The sequence below is a fragment of the Otolemur garnettii genome, unplaced genomic scaffold (genome assembly GCF_000181295.1).
Source record: "Otolemur garnettii isolate 467f Iridium unplaced genomic scaffold, OtoGar3 scaffold00026, whole genome shotgun sequence".
Classification (NCBI taxonomy): Eukaryota; Metazoa; Chordata; class Mammalia; order Primates; family Galagidae; genus Otolemur; species Otolemur garnettii.
Genome location: NW_003852421.1, coordinates 17,030,546 through 17,044,419, shown reverse-complemented (window position 1 = coordinate 17,044,419; position 13,874 = coordinate 17,030,546). Strand labels below are relative to the sequence as shown.

At 39.3% G+C, this 13,874-nt stretch overlaps 1 protein-coding gene across 1 annotated transcript in view; it reads right to left on the bottom strand.

The window, feature by feature from the left end:
• The window catches only part of CDKAL1 (CDK5 regulatory subunit associated protein 1 like 1), a 654,035-nt gene that overhangs the window by 105,723 nt on the left and 534,438 nt on the right, over window positions 1-13,874 (bottom strand). Inside the window, exon 12 of the mRNA XM_003788378.3 lies at window positions 8,448-8,510. Within this exon, the coding sequence (XP_003788426.1) occupies window positions 8,448-8,510 (63 nt within the window). The remainder of the gene's footprint in view (window positions 1-8,447; window positions 8,511-13,874) is intronic.

Below are 13,874 nucleotides of genomic sequence, written 5' to 3'. Positions count from 1 at the left end.
TGTTGTTTGGCGGGTCCGGGCTGGGGATTCGAACCCGCCACCTTAGGTGTACATGGCTGGCGCCTTAGCCGGTTGAGCTATAGGCGCCGAGCCGGCACTGTACCTTTCTGACCACCCTGCTGCCACCTTCCCATCTCTGTACAGTGACCTCAGATGATTTTCTCAGTTTTTCTTAGTGTTGAGTCTATTTCTCTGGCTTGGCTACCCCTGCGCTCTGGCCCCTCTCTAAGCTTCCTCCCTCCAGTTCCCATAAAAGGGGAGTCAGGGAGGAAAGCAAGCAGGACAGGGTTCTTGGAGAAACCCAGGTCCCAGTGGGGCCTAACAGTCACCTGTTAGTCATTGCACGGTATTTGCCCCAACTTCCAGCCTAAATCATGTTTCTTAGTTCAACATCAGGCTGATGTTGAATTAATCAGGTTGGGGAAGTTTGCAGGTGAGGGTCACAGCTTTTAGGAAAGGCTTGATGCCAGTTCACTGTCCCTCAGACCGTTGGAGGGCTGGACTGCGGACCCCAGGACGAGTTGGCTGCTAAGCAAGATAGGAAGTGGCGGCAATAACATCCGGCAGGCCCGATAAATGTCCTAGGCGGGCTGCATGTGGCCTGTGGGCCGTAGTTTGAGGACGCTTGCTTTATGGTCTGTTTACTGGGAAGTCATTCAGTAGAATCTTCAATGCTTCCGACATCTACTTCCATTCTCTGTCTCTCTTTATTCTTACTCATGCCTCTGTTCCCTTTCTCCTTTTTTTATTTTTTAAGAAATGAATGTCTCATTATGTTGCCCAGACTGGAGTGCCTGGGCTATTCACAGACATGATCATATCGCATGACCACCCTGCACTCCTGGGCTCAAGTGATCTTCCCACTGCAGCCCTTGAGTAACTGGAACCAGAGGGGTGCACCAGTGCACCCAGCATACTTCTTCTTCCATGCAGGGTTTACCTACGTAGATTTAGACTGGAGTTGGGGTATGAACTCTGTGCTAGACTGCTCTGCAACTTACTAGCTGTAGGACTTTGACAGTTACTTAACCTCTGTGTCTCAGTTTCCTCACCTGTAAAACAGGGCATAGTAAGAATGCTACTCACCTTATAGGGTTGGTATAAAAGTTAAATGAGTTGTCTGTGTATGTAAATCTTTGAGAATAATGCCAGTTATGTGGTGTGTTTTAAATGATTGCTTTATTATGGTAATAATCATCCTAATAAAGGTCTACTCAGATTTCACTGTCTCTGTCAATCCTCAGGGTAACTGGCAGAGGAGAGTTCTGTCATCTATGGGCATATGAATCTAACATTTTTACCATATCAAAATCTCTGCCATTTGTTACATACTTTCATGCCCTCCATCCCTGCAGCTGCAGGACAAAATAAACTAAACCAACATGTAAAAAATATTGTTTAATTTTTAGAAAAATACAATACTATAAGAAAAAGGGAAAAATATATAGGGATGATATCAAAGTTAAGCTCAAGGCAACATGATATGCTACTCAACTTAATCACAAACTGATGAGGGTTAAAATGAGGAAATGCTTTTGGATGGGGCTGGCATAGATCAGGATGCAGGGAGTGGTCAGAGATACCCTGTGATGAAGCAGGAAACAGCTGGCCTATGGCTGTGTCTTGGTCACCTTGAGAGGGGACATGTTTTAATAAATGAAAGCATAGATTTTACACCAAAAGAGCTTTTCAGTATGCCCTTTATTTTGTGGCTGGGTTATTTATTTGGCTGTAGAGTGAAGTGGATGAAAGGAATTTACTATTTATTGAAGTACTCACTTCCCCTGCCTTGAGCATGGTTTTAGTATTAGGACATGTGTCAATGTAACAATAGGGAAACTCAATCAAACATTTATTCAATTGTTCCTGACATTTGGCAACATCCCTAAAATTACTTTTTAAATACATTTTTATTTTTGCCAAAGATGGGAAATAGAGTTAAGTGCACAAATGGCTTTGGACAATCTGCTGCAGGGAACTGTTTTAAGCATGGCGTAAACATGCCAAATCAATAACTTGTTTCTTTATCTGCATGTGCCATGAAAATCTGGCTATCATAGAGTGCCGGATCCATTAAAAACTGAATTTGCTATTTCCAGACAGCAGATAGCTCAAAGCTCCACAGGGCCAGCAGGCAATAATCCAAACTCACATCTCTCTCTCTAGAAGAACAACTCAAAGCACTCTGTTGCTACATTATGTTATTCAAAGCACAGGGGATAATGAAGGCTTGACAACAGCATGGCTGCCTCAGGATCCAGGGAAATGGTCATTATTCTTCAAACATAAAGAGCTGAGTGAAGTGACTTTTATAATTTTAAATCATTAGACAAATCTGATTAACAGAGAAATGTAAATCAATAAATGATTTCTGAGGGCGGTGCCTGTGGCTCAAGGAGTAGGGCATGGGCCCCATATACCAGGGGTGGCAGGTTCAAGCCCAGCCCTGGCTAAAAACTGTAAAATAAATAAATAAAATAAAATAAATAAAAAAATAAAAAAATAAATGATTTCTGAAATGAAATTGTCCCTTTTGCTTAGGAGGTATGGTATATGCACTTATGAAGCTTGGTGTCATAGACACCACTAGTCTCTGAGGGAAGAAAGGATGGTGGCATAACCAAGACTTTTGCCACATTCTTCTTGTATGCTTCTGCCCAAAGCTGCAGAAAATACTATTTTCCATTTTTATTATATAATATTTCACTATATGCTAGTAGATATGAATTCCTGGACACGTTGGTAAAAACAACTTTTCTTAAAGTAGTCTTAGGAAGTGTGGATTTCTGAAATACATACCAATCTTTTTTGTGTATTTAATACTACAATTAAAAATCCATTCTACTGAACTACTACTGACAATTATTCCACTCAAGTTATGCTTAGAACAATCTTTAAGAGAAAAATATAATAATAAAGCTCAAAGCCTGTGGTATTTCTACACTATCTAGTTATATGAATAAATAGTTCAGGGTGATACTGATTCTGCTCTCCTCACCTATTCACGCTCACACACATTTTCTGCCCTTCGTCCACTCACCAACACTACTCTCTAGACTCTAGGGCAGTGGTTTTCAACCTTTTTTATGTCACGGCACACTTGACCCTCTAGTTAAACTTCTGTAGCACATGTAAATTATATTGATCAAAAAGTAGTAAAAACAAAAGAAAAGAATATTCTTATTATGCTTTGAACGTCTTTTGAAAATAATTTAATTAATGATCTTTAACAATTTTTGTGGTACACCTAAGATCTTCTCACGGCATGCTGATTGAAAATCACAGCTCTAGAGTAACACTTCATTTCTCCAAGCTTGTTAAGAACCAGTTGTTCCCAAGAGAGTTTTCAATATAAGCAAAAGTTATTCCTAAAATACCAATGTTTCTAAAAATAGGATACATAGGGTCCAGGGCAGTTCCTTTGAGCCTCAGTGTGATGTGTTCAGTTATAGAACTACACGTTTATGATTTTGCAATAAAAGATTGGTATAGATTACCAAGTCATAAAAATGGGTGCTAATAGTGCCATTATTTTGTGCATGTAATTCTGTAACATAACAATATCACACTTGAGCAAAAAAGGGGGTTACTTCTGCCAGACTCTGTATATCTCTGTACTATTTTTAAACAAAACATCTGTTTCTTGATGTAAAGAAATCCCAATTATTTTACCCTGGGACTCCTGAAATGTGCAGGATATCTGGGTACTTGGGTCTAAATTAAGTGGTCTTGGGCAGCTGCACATTTAGAGTCCCTCTGTTAATGACATATTAGAGTTTTATGGTCTGTCCTTGCTTTCATTTAGTATGCTGTCACTCCTTAGTGGAGCTCTGACTTCTTGAAACAATAACCTCCCTCTTTTTAACTGCTGTTAGGGTTGAGGGCGTTTGGGAAACCAGGCATCTATGCTTGCTAGAAGTGATTTAAAAAAGAAGAGAAGATGATTTTGTGGACAGGGGTCTCAAGTAGTAATGAGCTGGGGGAGAGACTGAAACAGTAATCAGAACAGTCTGGGCCCAAGTTGGCTTTTGTGGAAATTGTGAGCTATATTTTAGACGGCAGAAAGTGCTGCCCAGAAGATGCTCTGGGTGAGTAAAGCGCTAATGTTTGTATTCTTTCTATGCGCAGGCTAATTCATCAAGTACATTTGTATATAATAACTATTTTAGACACATATGAATTTGTTTACACTTCAGTTGAAAAGTGTCTACATATACAGAAAGACTTTTAAAATAATGGTAGTCACCGAAAGAAGAGCCCACTCCATCAACACGAAAGTTATAGAATGATGTTTCTTCCCAAGTGTGTTGACTGATTTATGTCTGTCTATGTAGGAACATTATTTTTTATCTTTTATTGTTTTTGAGACAGAGTCTCACTTTGTCCCCCTCAGTAGAGTACTGTGGTCTCATAGCTCATAGCAACCTCAAACTGTCGGGCTTAAGCAATTCTCTTGCCTCAGCCTCCCAAGTAGCTGGGATTACAGGTGCCCACAACAATGTCCAGCTATTTTTTTGTTGTTGTTTGTAGTTGTCATTATTGTTTAGTTGGCTTGGGCCGAGTTCAAACCCGCCAGCCTCAGTGCATGTGGCTGGCACCATAACCATTGTTATGGGTGCTGAACCTATCTAGGAAAATTATTAATATCATAAGTCACTGAAAGAAAATGAGAAGCAGAAGAATCGCCTAAGCCCAGGAGTTGGAGGTTGCTGTGAGCTGTGACTCCACTGCACTCTACCCAGGGTGAAAAAGTGAGACTCTGTCTCTACAAAAAAAAAAAAGAAAATGAGAAGCCCACTTCACAACACAAAACAGTAATAGTGACTACCTGTTAAAGACTCACTTTTAATGGTGGTGTAAATGTTAATTCAAAGTGATTACGTGTGTTTGGGAACTTACTCTATTTTGCAGATGTTAAAAAATCACTATAGACCTAAACAGAATTTCGTGACTTTTTCCTTTCCCAAGCATTTTCATTTTTTATATTAACTTTTTACATTAGCAGATTATAAACATCTGTGTTTTGCTAATAAACTTAGATTTCCCCTTGAACACATAATTCTGATGAAATCTAACAAAACAGACAGAAAAGGAGAGATGTTTTTTATGTGTGTGGCAATGTTTTCTTCAGGCCAAGGACACACAGTGCGTGCTAATTTGCGTGGCTTTAATAAAAGTGTTCTAATTATAGTCTGCACTCATTTACCTGTAACTTAGTCAAAGGAAAAATTCAACTCCAGATTGACTTTCTGTGACCCGTAAGTCCTTTGGCCCTGCAACTTTTCCTGATGGTTAGTACACTGTGTTTTTAGAACTACAAGCTACGTTCATTATCTGCTTATTAAATAACAGAGGAAAGACTAGAATGCATAAAGTAGAACCGGATTACTGGCTGCTTTGGGTTACCTTTATTGGACAGATAAACAGGAATTGGTTTTTGTCAAGCCTTTTTGTACAACTCTTTTTTTATTATAAGACCTCCTGAAAACAATTTTCAGAAATGGTCATGGGATCAGAGACAACAGTCCAAAATTAAATTCTAGTCTCAAACAACATTTCTCAGCGTAAGAAATCAAGTATTTCCTAAGAGTCATTCTGGGTACACATTTTGCTCTGAGCTTTATTTGCTTTTTTGCAACAGCATTTAGGAGAAAACCAACTGACCATTTACAACCTAAACAATGGCCTTAGGGTATGATTAAGAAATGCACCTGGCCTCACTTAAGGGACATGTTTGTTTAACCTGGTGACTTTCTTGTGTCTGGGGTCAGGCAGGAATCTTGGCTGCAGGGTGGCAAGAAGAACAAATAGAACTGACTCACTGAGAACCAAACGGGTGTCCTCCGTGCCCTTTGTAATTACAACTGTTCTAACAGTTTCTAGTAGGCAAGGCTATCAGTTAAGTGGCCCACTATAATTTGGGATGAAACCCCAGGAAATTCTGCCAACTTTAGAACAGGAGTTGCATTTCTGAGTTTACTCAGAATGATGAACCCACTGAAATGCTGAGTAGCCTTTCTTTGGCATGTCAAGGGAAAAGTTCACACTAAAAGGAATTTGGCTAGAGAGGAAAAGAACATCAGAACATTCACTCCCAGGAACAGACCATAGTTTATTTTACTCTGCATCTTTTTTTTTTTTTAATGAAAAACTTTAATCATATAGAAAACATACAGAATAGAATAAACTCCCAGAAACCTATCATCCAGTTTTGATGGTCAACAACACATGATCAATTTTATTTTACTGTATTCTATCTACTCCCTTTGAATTTTTAAAACGCAAATCCTAGACAAAGGATATTATATTTTTTGAAGCTTTCATTGCAGTATCTGTACATATCTTCCTAAAGATCACTCCAGAAATCTCCTTGAACATGAGATGTTTAAACCAACTTTAACCACATCTTGTAACAAATTTACACAAAACCTATCTGCCTAGAAAACTAATTTGCTTGAACATAATTGGTAATTAAAATGACAAAATGACTTGAAACACAACCCTCTATTAATTTATTTATGGGGAAAAAAGCAACATTCTTAGATTGAGAAAACAGTACATATTACTTTATCCCTATGGTTCTGGTCTTCCTAGACATCCAATAAACAAGAGACCAGCTTATAAGTAATATGGTTAGATTTGCCTGGATAGAGCTTAGGAAAACAGGAGGAGGCTACTAGGGGCTTGGGAGCTGCCTAGAACAAAACTTTTCCCTTTCCTTCACGGCATTCATACAGAATAAAACAGAATGCCAACAGGCCAGACCGTAGGAGCTTCAGAAAGCACTCACCAAGCAGTCTAGCTACTTTCAGTAATTTATTACCCAACTTAAAGCAAAGATCAAAAGGAACCCCATCTAGCATTTATACTCCATTCCTCATTGCCTGATGACTAATTTGTAGGGGAATGAAGGGAAGCCAAAATAATCTGAGGTAACTTTGATACAGTGCCACAAAGGATATGAAGAGGAAGCTGGTAGAAGTTGCAAATGGCTAGGTTCCATTAAGGGTTCTAATAAAAGAATAATGGAATTTCCCTTAACTGTGAAATAAAAAATGTTAGAAGTGGGCAAAATTTAGACAAGTCAGGCAAAACCTTTGATTTGTCATAGGCTTGTGTGTGTGTGTGTGTGTGTGTGTGTGCAGTTAAATGTTAACTGCAGCCACTATTGCACTTCTGTTAATTAAATGGCTTCATCATAACAAAATGCAATGTTAGCAGCAGAAATCTGGCCCATCTCATTCCTTTGCTGTTATATTACTTATCAGCCTGCCCCTTCTGCCTGCATTGTCAGACGCTACTGGCTTTCCCAACCCCTTTCAAACAAATTTCTGTATTTTGCAAAGTGATTGATTTAACTTGAAAAATGGAACTCAAAAGCTACCATTTTTAGTATTGTGTATCACCACGGTCACATGGAGCATAAACACCCCTTTTACAAATTTTTGGTGCTTAAGTCAATTGGTCACTATAGAAACACTAAAAGCTATTCACGTTTTTCAACTTCTATGAACTGACATAATTTTTTCCTCCTGAATCCAGACATCTCTGTATTCTCAACTGAGGAAAGTAGTTTTCACACTACTTATTTTGGCTAGTTAAAAAATCCCCACCACATGTCTCTCTGTAAATTCATAGATAAAGATTTAGGTTTATATTAGCATTTCAACAGTGTAAATTTTTTGTTTACTTCTGAAATCACCTCTAATTAACAGATTTACTGGAAGCTTACATGGCATAGAAGTTTTGTACAAGTCTCAGAAATTCTGTAATATATTTCCCCATTAAGATGTAGTGTTAAGCATTTTTTAAAAGGAGTCCTTATCTTTTACGAATATGTGGTGAAAAACCAGAAGTGAAAAGCTTTTGGAAATTCTTTAGACACAGAGGGTAGAGAATATGGGGTATAAATGAAACTAGACTTGTTACGCATCTATAAAGCCATAGCATGGGGACATGAGGTTGTTACGTTATTTGGTCTTCTGTGTAGCTAAACTTTTGGCAGTGGGTATTTCAGATATAATGCTATGCATTGACTTTTGTCAGGATTTTAATTTAGGAAAACAATTTTCTATCCAGAGCAATGGAGAACCAAAATTTGGCACTTAACATTTCAACTATCTCTACCAATCCAAAAGCCAAGTTCATCCACCAGTGTGGTTGGAAAGAAAAATCAAAAAGTAACCAAACAAAAACACCCCTAAATCCATTTTTCACAGTATTGGAGATTTCACGTAACTAGATTTTAGCATGAATAAAATACAATTATTTTAGGTTAGAAATACGAAATTTCGGTTTTCTTCCAGAGGGATAGAGTTGAAAATTAAAATTGTAAGAAAAATGTAATTGGTAAGTGCATTTCAGGATCACCACATATTGGTGAAAATCATGCCATACAGTCAGAAAGACTCATAATACCCAACGTAGTAACAGCAAGCTTCTCTTACCTTGTGATCGTATGGATTGTAGGAATGAAATACCCGAGAAAGATCTTTTGTCCTCTGCTTTTTCTGTGGGGGAGAAAAAAGACAAACAATTGAGTTGACAGCTGATAAAAAGAAATACATGTGTATCTCTCTCTCTCTCTATCTAAATAAAGCTTTTGTTTAGAGAGTCTTCTTTTGTGCCAGCTGAGGAGTCACATGGATGTGGTTAGAAACCAAAGTCACTTGATAGTTTATGTGGGTCACTGCTGAGGAGCAGCCAGGCAACCTCTTCCTAGAACGTTTTATAATTAAAACGCTAATTGCCATCAACATCTCTATTTAGAAATGCGTAATTCAGAGACCAAAAGGAGAAAAAAGAAAATACTGTGAAAAGAAAGAAAACTCAATACAGGTTTAAGGTACTTTCAATTTCATTGGAATACCAACTGCTGATCCTCAGAATTAGGCATGGACGTGCATCCAGGTAAGCACTGCACCTCCCCAGGCTTCCTGGTCACAGCTCAGTCTCTCTGCTTGAGCCTGAGCCTGCACATGTGAGGATACCTTCGTTCCGCCACTGCCACAGAGCCCGGGTGCCTTGCATGGTGTTTTACTTGCAGTAGGCACTCAGTGAGTATTGGCTAGATTAATAAATAAACAAGTTGATCTGGGTTAGACAGGCATATAACTATTAATATCTGTAATGACGACATATGTGTCCCATGTATAACTATGCAAAGGGAAGGATCTTTTCACTTCTAATGATGGAGTTTTCTCAAGCTGAACCCAGTCACTACAGTCCCTTTTCCACTCCTGCTCCCCAGTGTCTGGGAAAAGCAAGAAGTCTGGGGTTCTCTATTACAGCCAACTGTAAAAGCAACTTGTTTTCTCAACCACTGTCATCTGTACAGCTCCCATGGCCACTATGAACAATCTGTCTCTGGCTCCAAATCTTGTAGGCATATATAAACGTTATTATTGTTTTCAAAGAAAGGAGATCATCGTACATACAGTCGTCCCTTGGTACCACCTCCCCCAAGACCAAAATCTGCTCAAGCCTTTTATAAAATGACTTAGTACTTGCATATAACCTATGCACATCTTGTATACTTTAAATTACCTCTAAACTGCTTATAATATCTACTATAATGTAAACACTATGTAAATAGTTGGTATGTCATAGTTTAAATTTGCATTATTTTTCACTGTAATACTTTTTTTTCCTAAATATTTTCGTTCCATAATTTGTTGAATCTGCAGATGTGAAACCTATGGACATGGAGGGCTGACTGATTTTCCCCCCCACTCTTCACAATGTATCCCTGTCAAGCTTCTATGCTCCTACACTCATATACAGATCTGTACTCCCTTAGAGAATTCCTGAAATCCAGAACTCCAAATACAAACTTTTTCTCCAATTCATTTCAAATTTTAAATACAATGGTAACCTTTACACAAATATCTCTGACAGCCTGAGAGTGTGCATTTAAAAAAATATGAGGTTGGACAATTAAGTTCATGAACTCATCCTAGATAACGTGCCTCATTGCTGAATATCACAGTCTACAAGTCAGACTACAGTCACCTTTGAAGTACTCCCATCTGGTAGCAGAGATGGGAGGATCATTGAACTCAGGAGTTCAAGACCAGCCTGAGTAAGAGTGAGACCCCATCTCTACTAAAAACAGAAAAAAACTGGCCCTGTGTGGTGGCTAATTAGCTGCCTGAGGTCCTAGCTCCTTGGAAGCCTGAGGCAGGATTGCTTGAACCCAGGAATTTGAGGTTGCTGTGAGCTATGATGACACCACTGCACTCTAGCCGGGGCAACAGAATGATATTTTCTCTAAAAAAAAAAAAAATTGTGGAGGTATAGTTAAACTGTCATCTCCCCTCACACACTATACCAATTTCCTCTCTCACCAAGAGTGAATGGAAGAAGGGCTCATGGCTTAAGTTGGAAATTCTTGACTTCCTTCTTCCATCTAAAGGTTAGAACATTCCTAAATTTACAGACAAGATCAAACATTTTTAGAAGAGAAAGTGAATGTTTGCCAGCTGTTGATTATAGAATTCCCTATATTTACGTCACTATTACATCTTAAAATTCTGTCATGTAAGTAGCCTGTTTGTCCTTGACACTGGCCTATCTTGCTTCTGGTTCTGCTCTGATATTCTTAACCAGGAGACTGGGCAGCTTCTGTCTTCACTTGTGAAGGAAGCCTTGCCTGGTATCTCTGTGTCCTAGGGAAGTATTTTCTGCCTCCTCCAGTGTCCTCAAGAACATGTCCAACACACCTCCCCTCAGATCCTTGCCTGAGTTCTACCTGATGTGCATCTACTTGGCTAAGCACTTGGATCTGTTATTAATTTGGTTTCTGCATTAAGTTTATTTGTACAGAAAATTTTCCCATGGATCAGTCCCTATCTCAGAACTCCTTGAAATCACTTGGCCTTGTTGCCTCATTGACACTCATGGAAGTGATCCCTCCTGCAGCTTAGCTGAAATTCCCATCTCCTTCCTCTGTCCACCTCTGAGTGGTGCTTCTGAACATGTAACGCCAAGATGATTAACATCCCTTTTCCCCTGGAGAGCAGAGATGTATCTGTAAGACGATTGCAAACAGTTCTCCCAGCTAATGAAATGTTAGCACTGCCAGCCTTGGAACCTGCTTTGAATAGGTCACTTGCCCATCAAAGTTGCATTAGCTTGTAATTTTCTCTTTCCTTTCTATACACCCACTTAGTTGGTATAACATTTCTTGGCTTATACTTCAGTCAGAAGAAAAATGATGAATACTAACACCTCCTTTGGTAGAAGACTTGATATAAAATACTGGGGCAATTTTCTCCAGAAGGGAAGTTATGCTAGGGAAGACAGAATAGGCAATATGTCAGCATTCAACTTAGGAGATGTCCCAAGGACTGAGCCATTTCTGAAATGATTCAGATACCAGCTCGAGTTACCAGGTGGATAAGGAATATTCATAAGTTGTTCTGTGTGATCTTTTTATGTGTGGTTTGATTTTATATCTCTGTTTTGATAGATGAGACCTATACATGCTTTTTATCATGAGCCATCTCAATTTGAGGAGGAAAGTACAGTATAGGCAAATAACACTATTTATATTAGTCTCAAAAGCAGCCAGTGAGGAAACAACGCTCCATTTTCTGACAACAATTTTATTAGATATAAATCCGGTGGAATTTAATCTATGACTAGTGAAGGTTTTATGCATTAGGACAGTTAACCCAGAACTACTGCCCTTCTTCCTGTGAGGTCATACAGCCCAGAGGTCTGTCTTCCGGGATCCGAAACAAGGGCTGGCAAACTATGGTCCCTTGGCTGATGCAGACCATCACCTGTTTTTGAAAATAAGGTTTTATTGAAACACAGCTACATGCATTTATTTGTTACTATCTATGATTGCTTTCATGCTATAGTAGCAGAGAGGAGGAGCTACAACAGAGACCATATGGTCTGTAAACCCTAAAGTAGTAACCATCTGGCCCTTTACAGAATCTAGAATCGCTGTTCCTGACCATGTCGACTTCTGACAGGAGTCCCTTCACTCCAAACTAAATGAACTAACTGTCCAGAAAAAGTCGTCACTCCTTCCACGTGGTCCGTGAAGACAGTTCAAGAGCCCATCATAGCCCCTATGAGGTATCCTGACAACTGGGATGAATATGCCAGACATAATAGCAGTTAGTTGTCTTGTTTTCAGGATTTTACCTTTGGTGCACTCGATAGACAGGTAGAGAACACTGCAGATCGGTTTCTAGAGCATGCTGAATTAGATTCGGGGCTTTCAGAGCATTCTGTAATCACACTGTCCCTGCTGATGACAGTAACTCTGAGATGAGATACTTTACTAAGCTCTAGAACTAAAGCCACACAGCAGGCTTCATGTGCAAGTCACTAAACCCTGGCCCTTATGACTAGTAAGCCAGTTCCTCCTATGTGGGCAATGTTAAAAGTACTATTCTATAAAACTTGTTGAGCCCTGCTAGCAGCTGTTTTAACTGAAACTAAAAGCTGAGCCAAACACAGAATAATTAGGTATTTTCCTATTGCATCATAGTGCATGTCTAAATTACCTCCCAATTTTTAGCCTGTTAAAACAAACATCTTGGTCATGCAGCCACCTGTTAATTCTCCAAGTGTTTAAAAGGTAAACATGTTAAACAAGTTGTGTGATGAACTTGTTAATGAGGGTGGCCAAAGTACAGTGAGGATAGCAAACGTTTCTCCTAGAATCATAGGCAGTACCTTCAGGTCCCCTTCCTCAGTAATCCCCAGGTACAGGCCACAGAGATGATGGGTTATTTAAAGGTAACTGCCTGCTCACTCAGTCCTATAGTCCATGTGGGCTGCAGTTGGGTTTTGTTTTTTTTTAAAGAGGCAGTATGCAAGCTTGATCAAACTTCTAGATTCCTGAGAAGCTAAGCTTCCATAATCTCCATCCTGTATGTACTTCATTAATTGCTTCGTTCCACTCTTTAAAGATAAAAAACACTGAAGACCTCTTTTTTCTTATACTCATGCTTAAATTCCCTTTCAGATGAAATCAAACAAAACTGAAGTCCCCAAGGGAGCATTTTTAATAGCTCTGGTTGTCAGACAATGTAATCTTTTCATTTTTTATCAAAGGTATACAACAGAGCTCAGATTGGAAAGAGGCTTCATGGGTGATAAGAGCCTGCATTACGAATGGGAGGATACATAAGCAAACGAAATTTAGCAATGCTGACTAACTTCTTTGGTGTCCCAAAATCAATTCTGTACTTTCTGTGCCCACTGTCCAGTTGTTCAGTAAAACTTTCCCAAATAAAGCAGTGTTATTGCAAGGTACAGCTATAATAAGATTGTGGATCTTATTTCTACATATGGAGTCTCAAAAATGATAAATGTCTATAAGCTTTGAAGAGTTTGATGGGCTTAAGGTCTATTATAATGAATCGCATGTGGTCAGCAGCCTTCATCATACTTCGTAAGAAGCCCAAAGAGCAGGTTCAAGCTTCAACATACTTATTTTTTTCCGGCCCTCTATCTGGGGAGCCTGAGTGGTGAACTGGTCAACTGGCAGGCAGCAGCCAAAAAGTAGGGGAAAGATAAGAAGCCCCGACAACGACAACAAAACTGGACAATCAGGTTCTAAATAGCTGAGCTTTATGTCACACAGGGGCACCTGATGGTCTGCTGGGGACTAAGAGAGTTATGCTGCAAAAAAATTCCCAGAGAGACAGAGACAAATTCTAGGTAATAAAGGGCAGGGATCAAAGAACAGGTGAGATACCCCATGCCAGGGACAGGCATCGGTAAGGAAGTCTGAGATCAACGTCCCAAGAAAAAGGTTGGAAATAGCCAAGGGGCACAAGATAGAAACAACAAGTGACTGAGAGGCAAAGGGTCACTGGTGAAGAGCTAGTCGGGAACTGGGAGAGTCC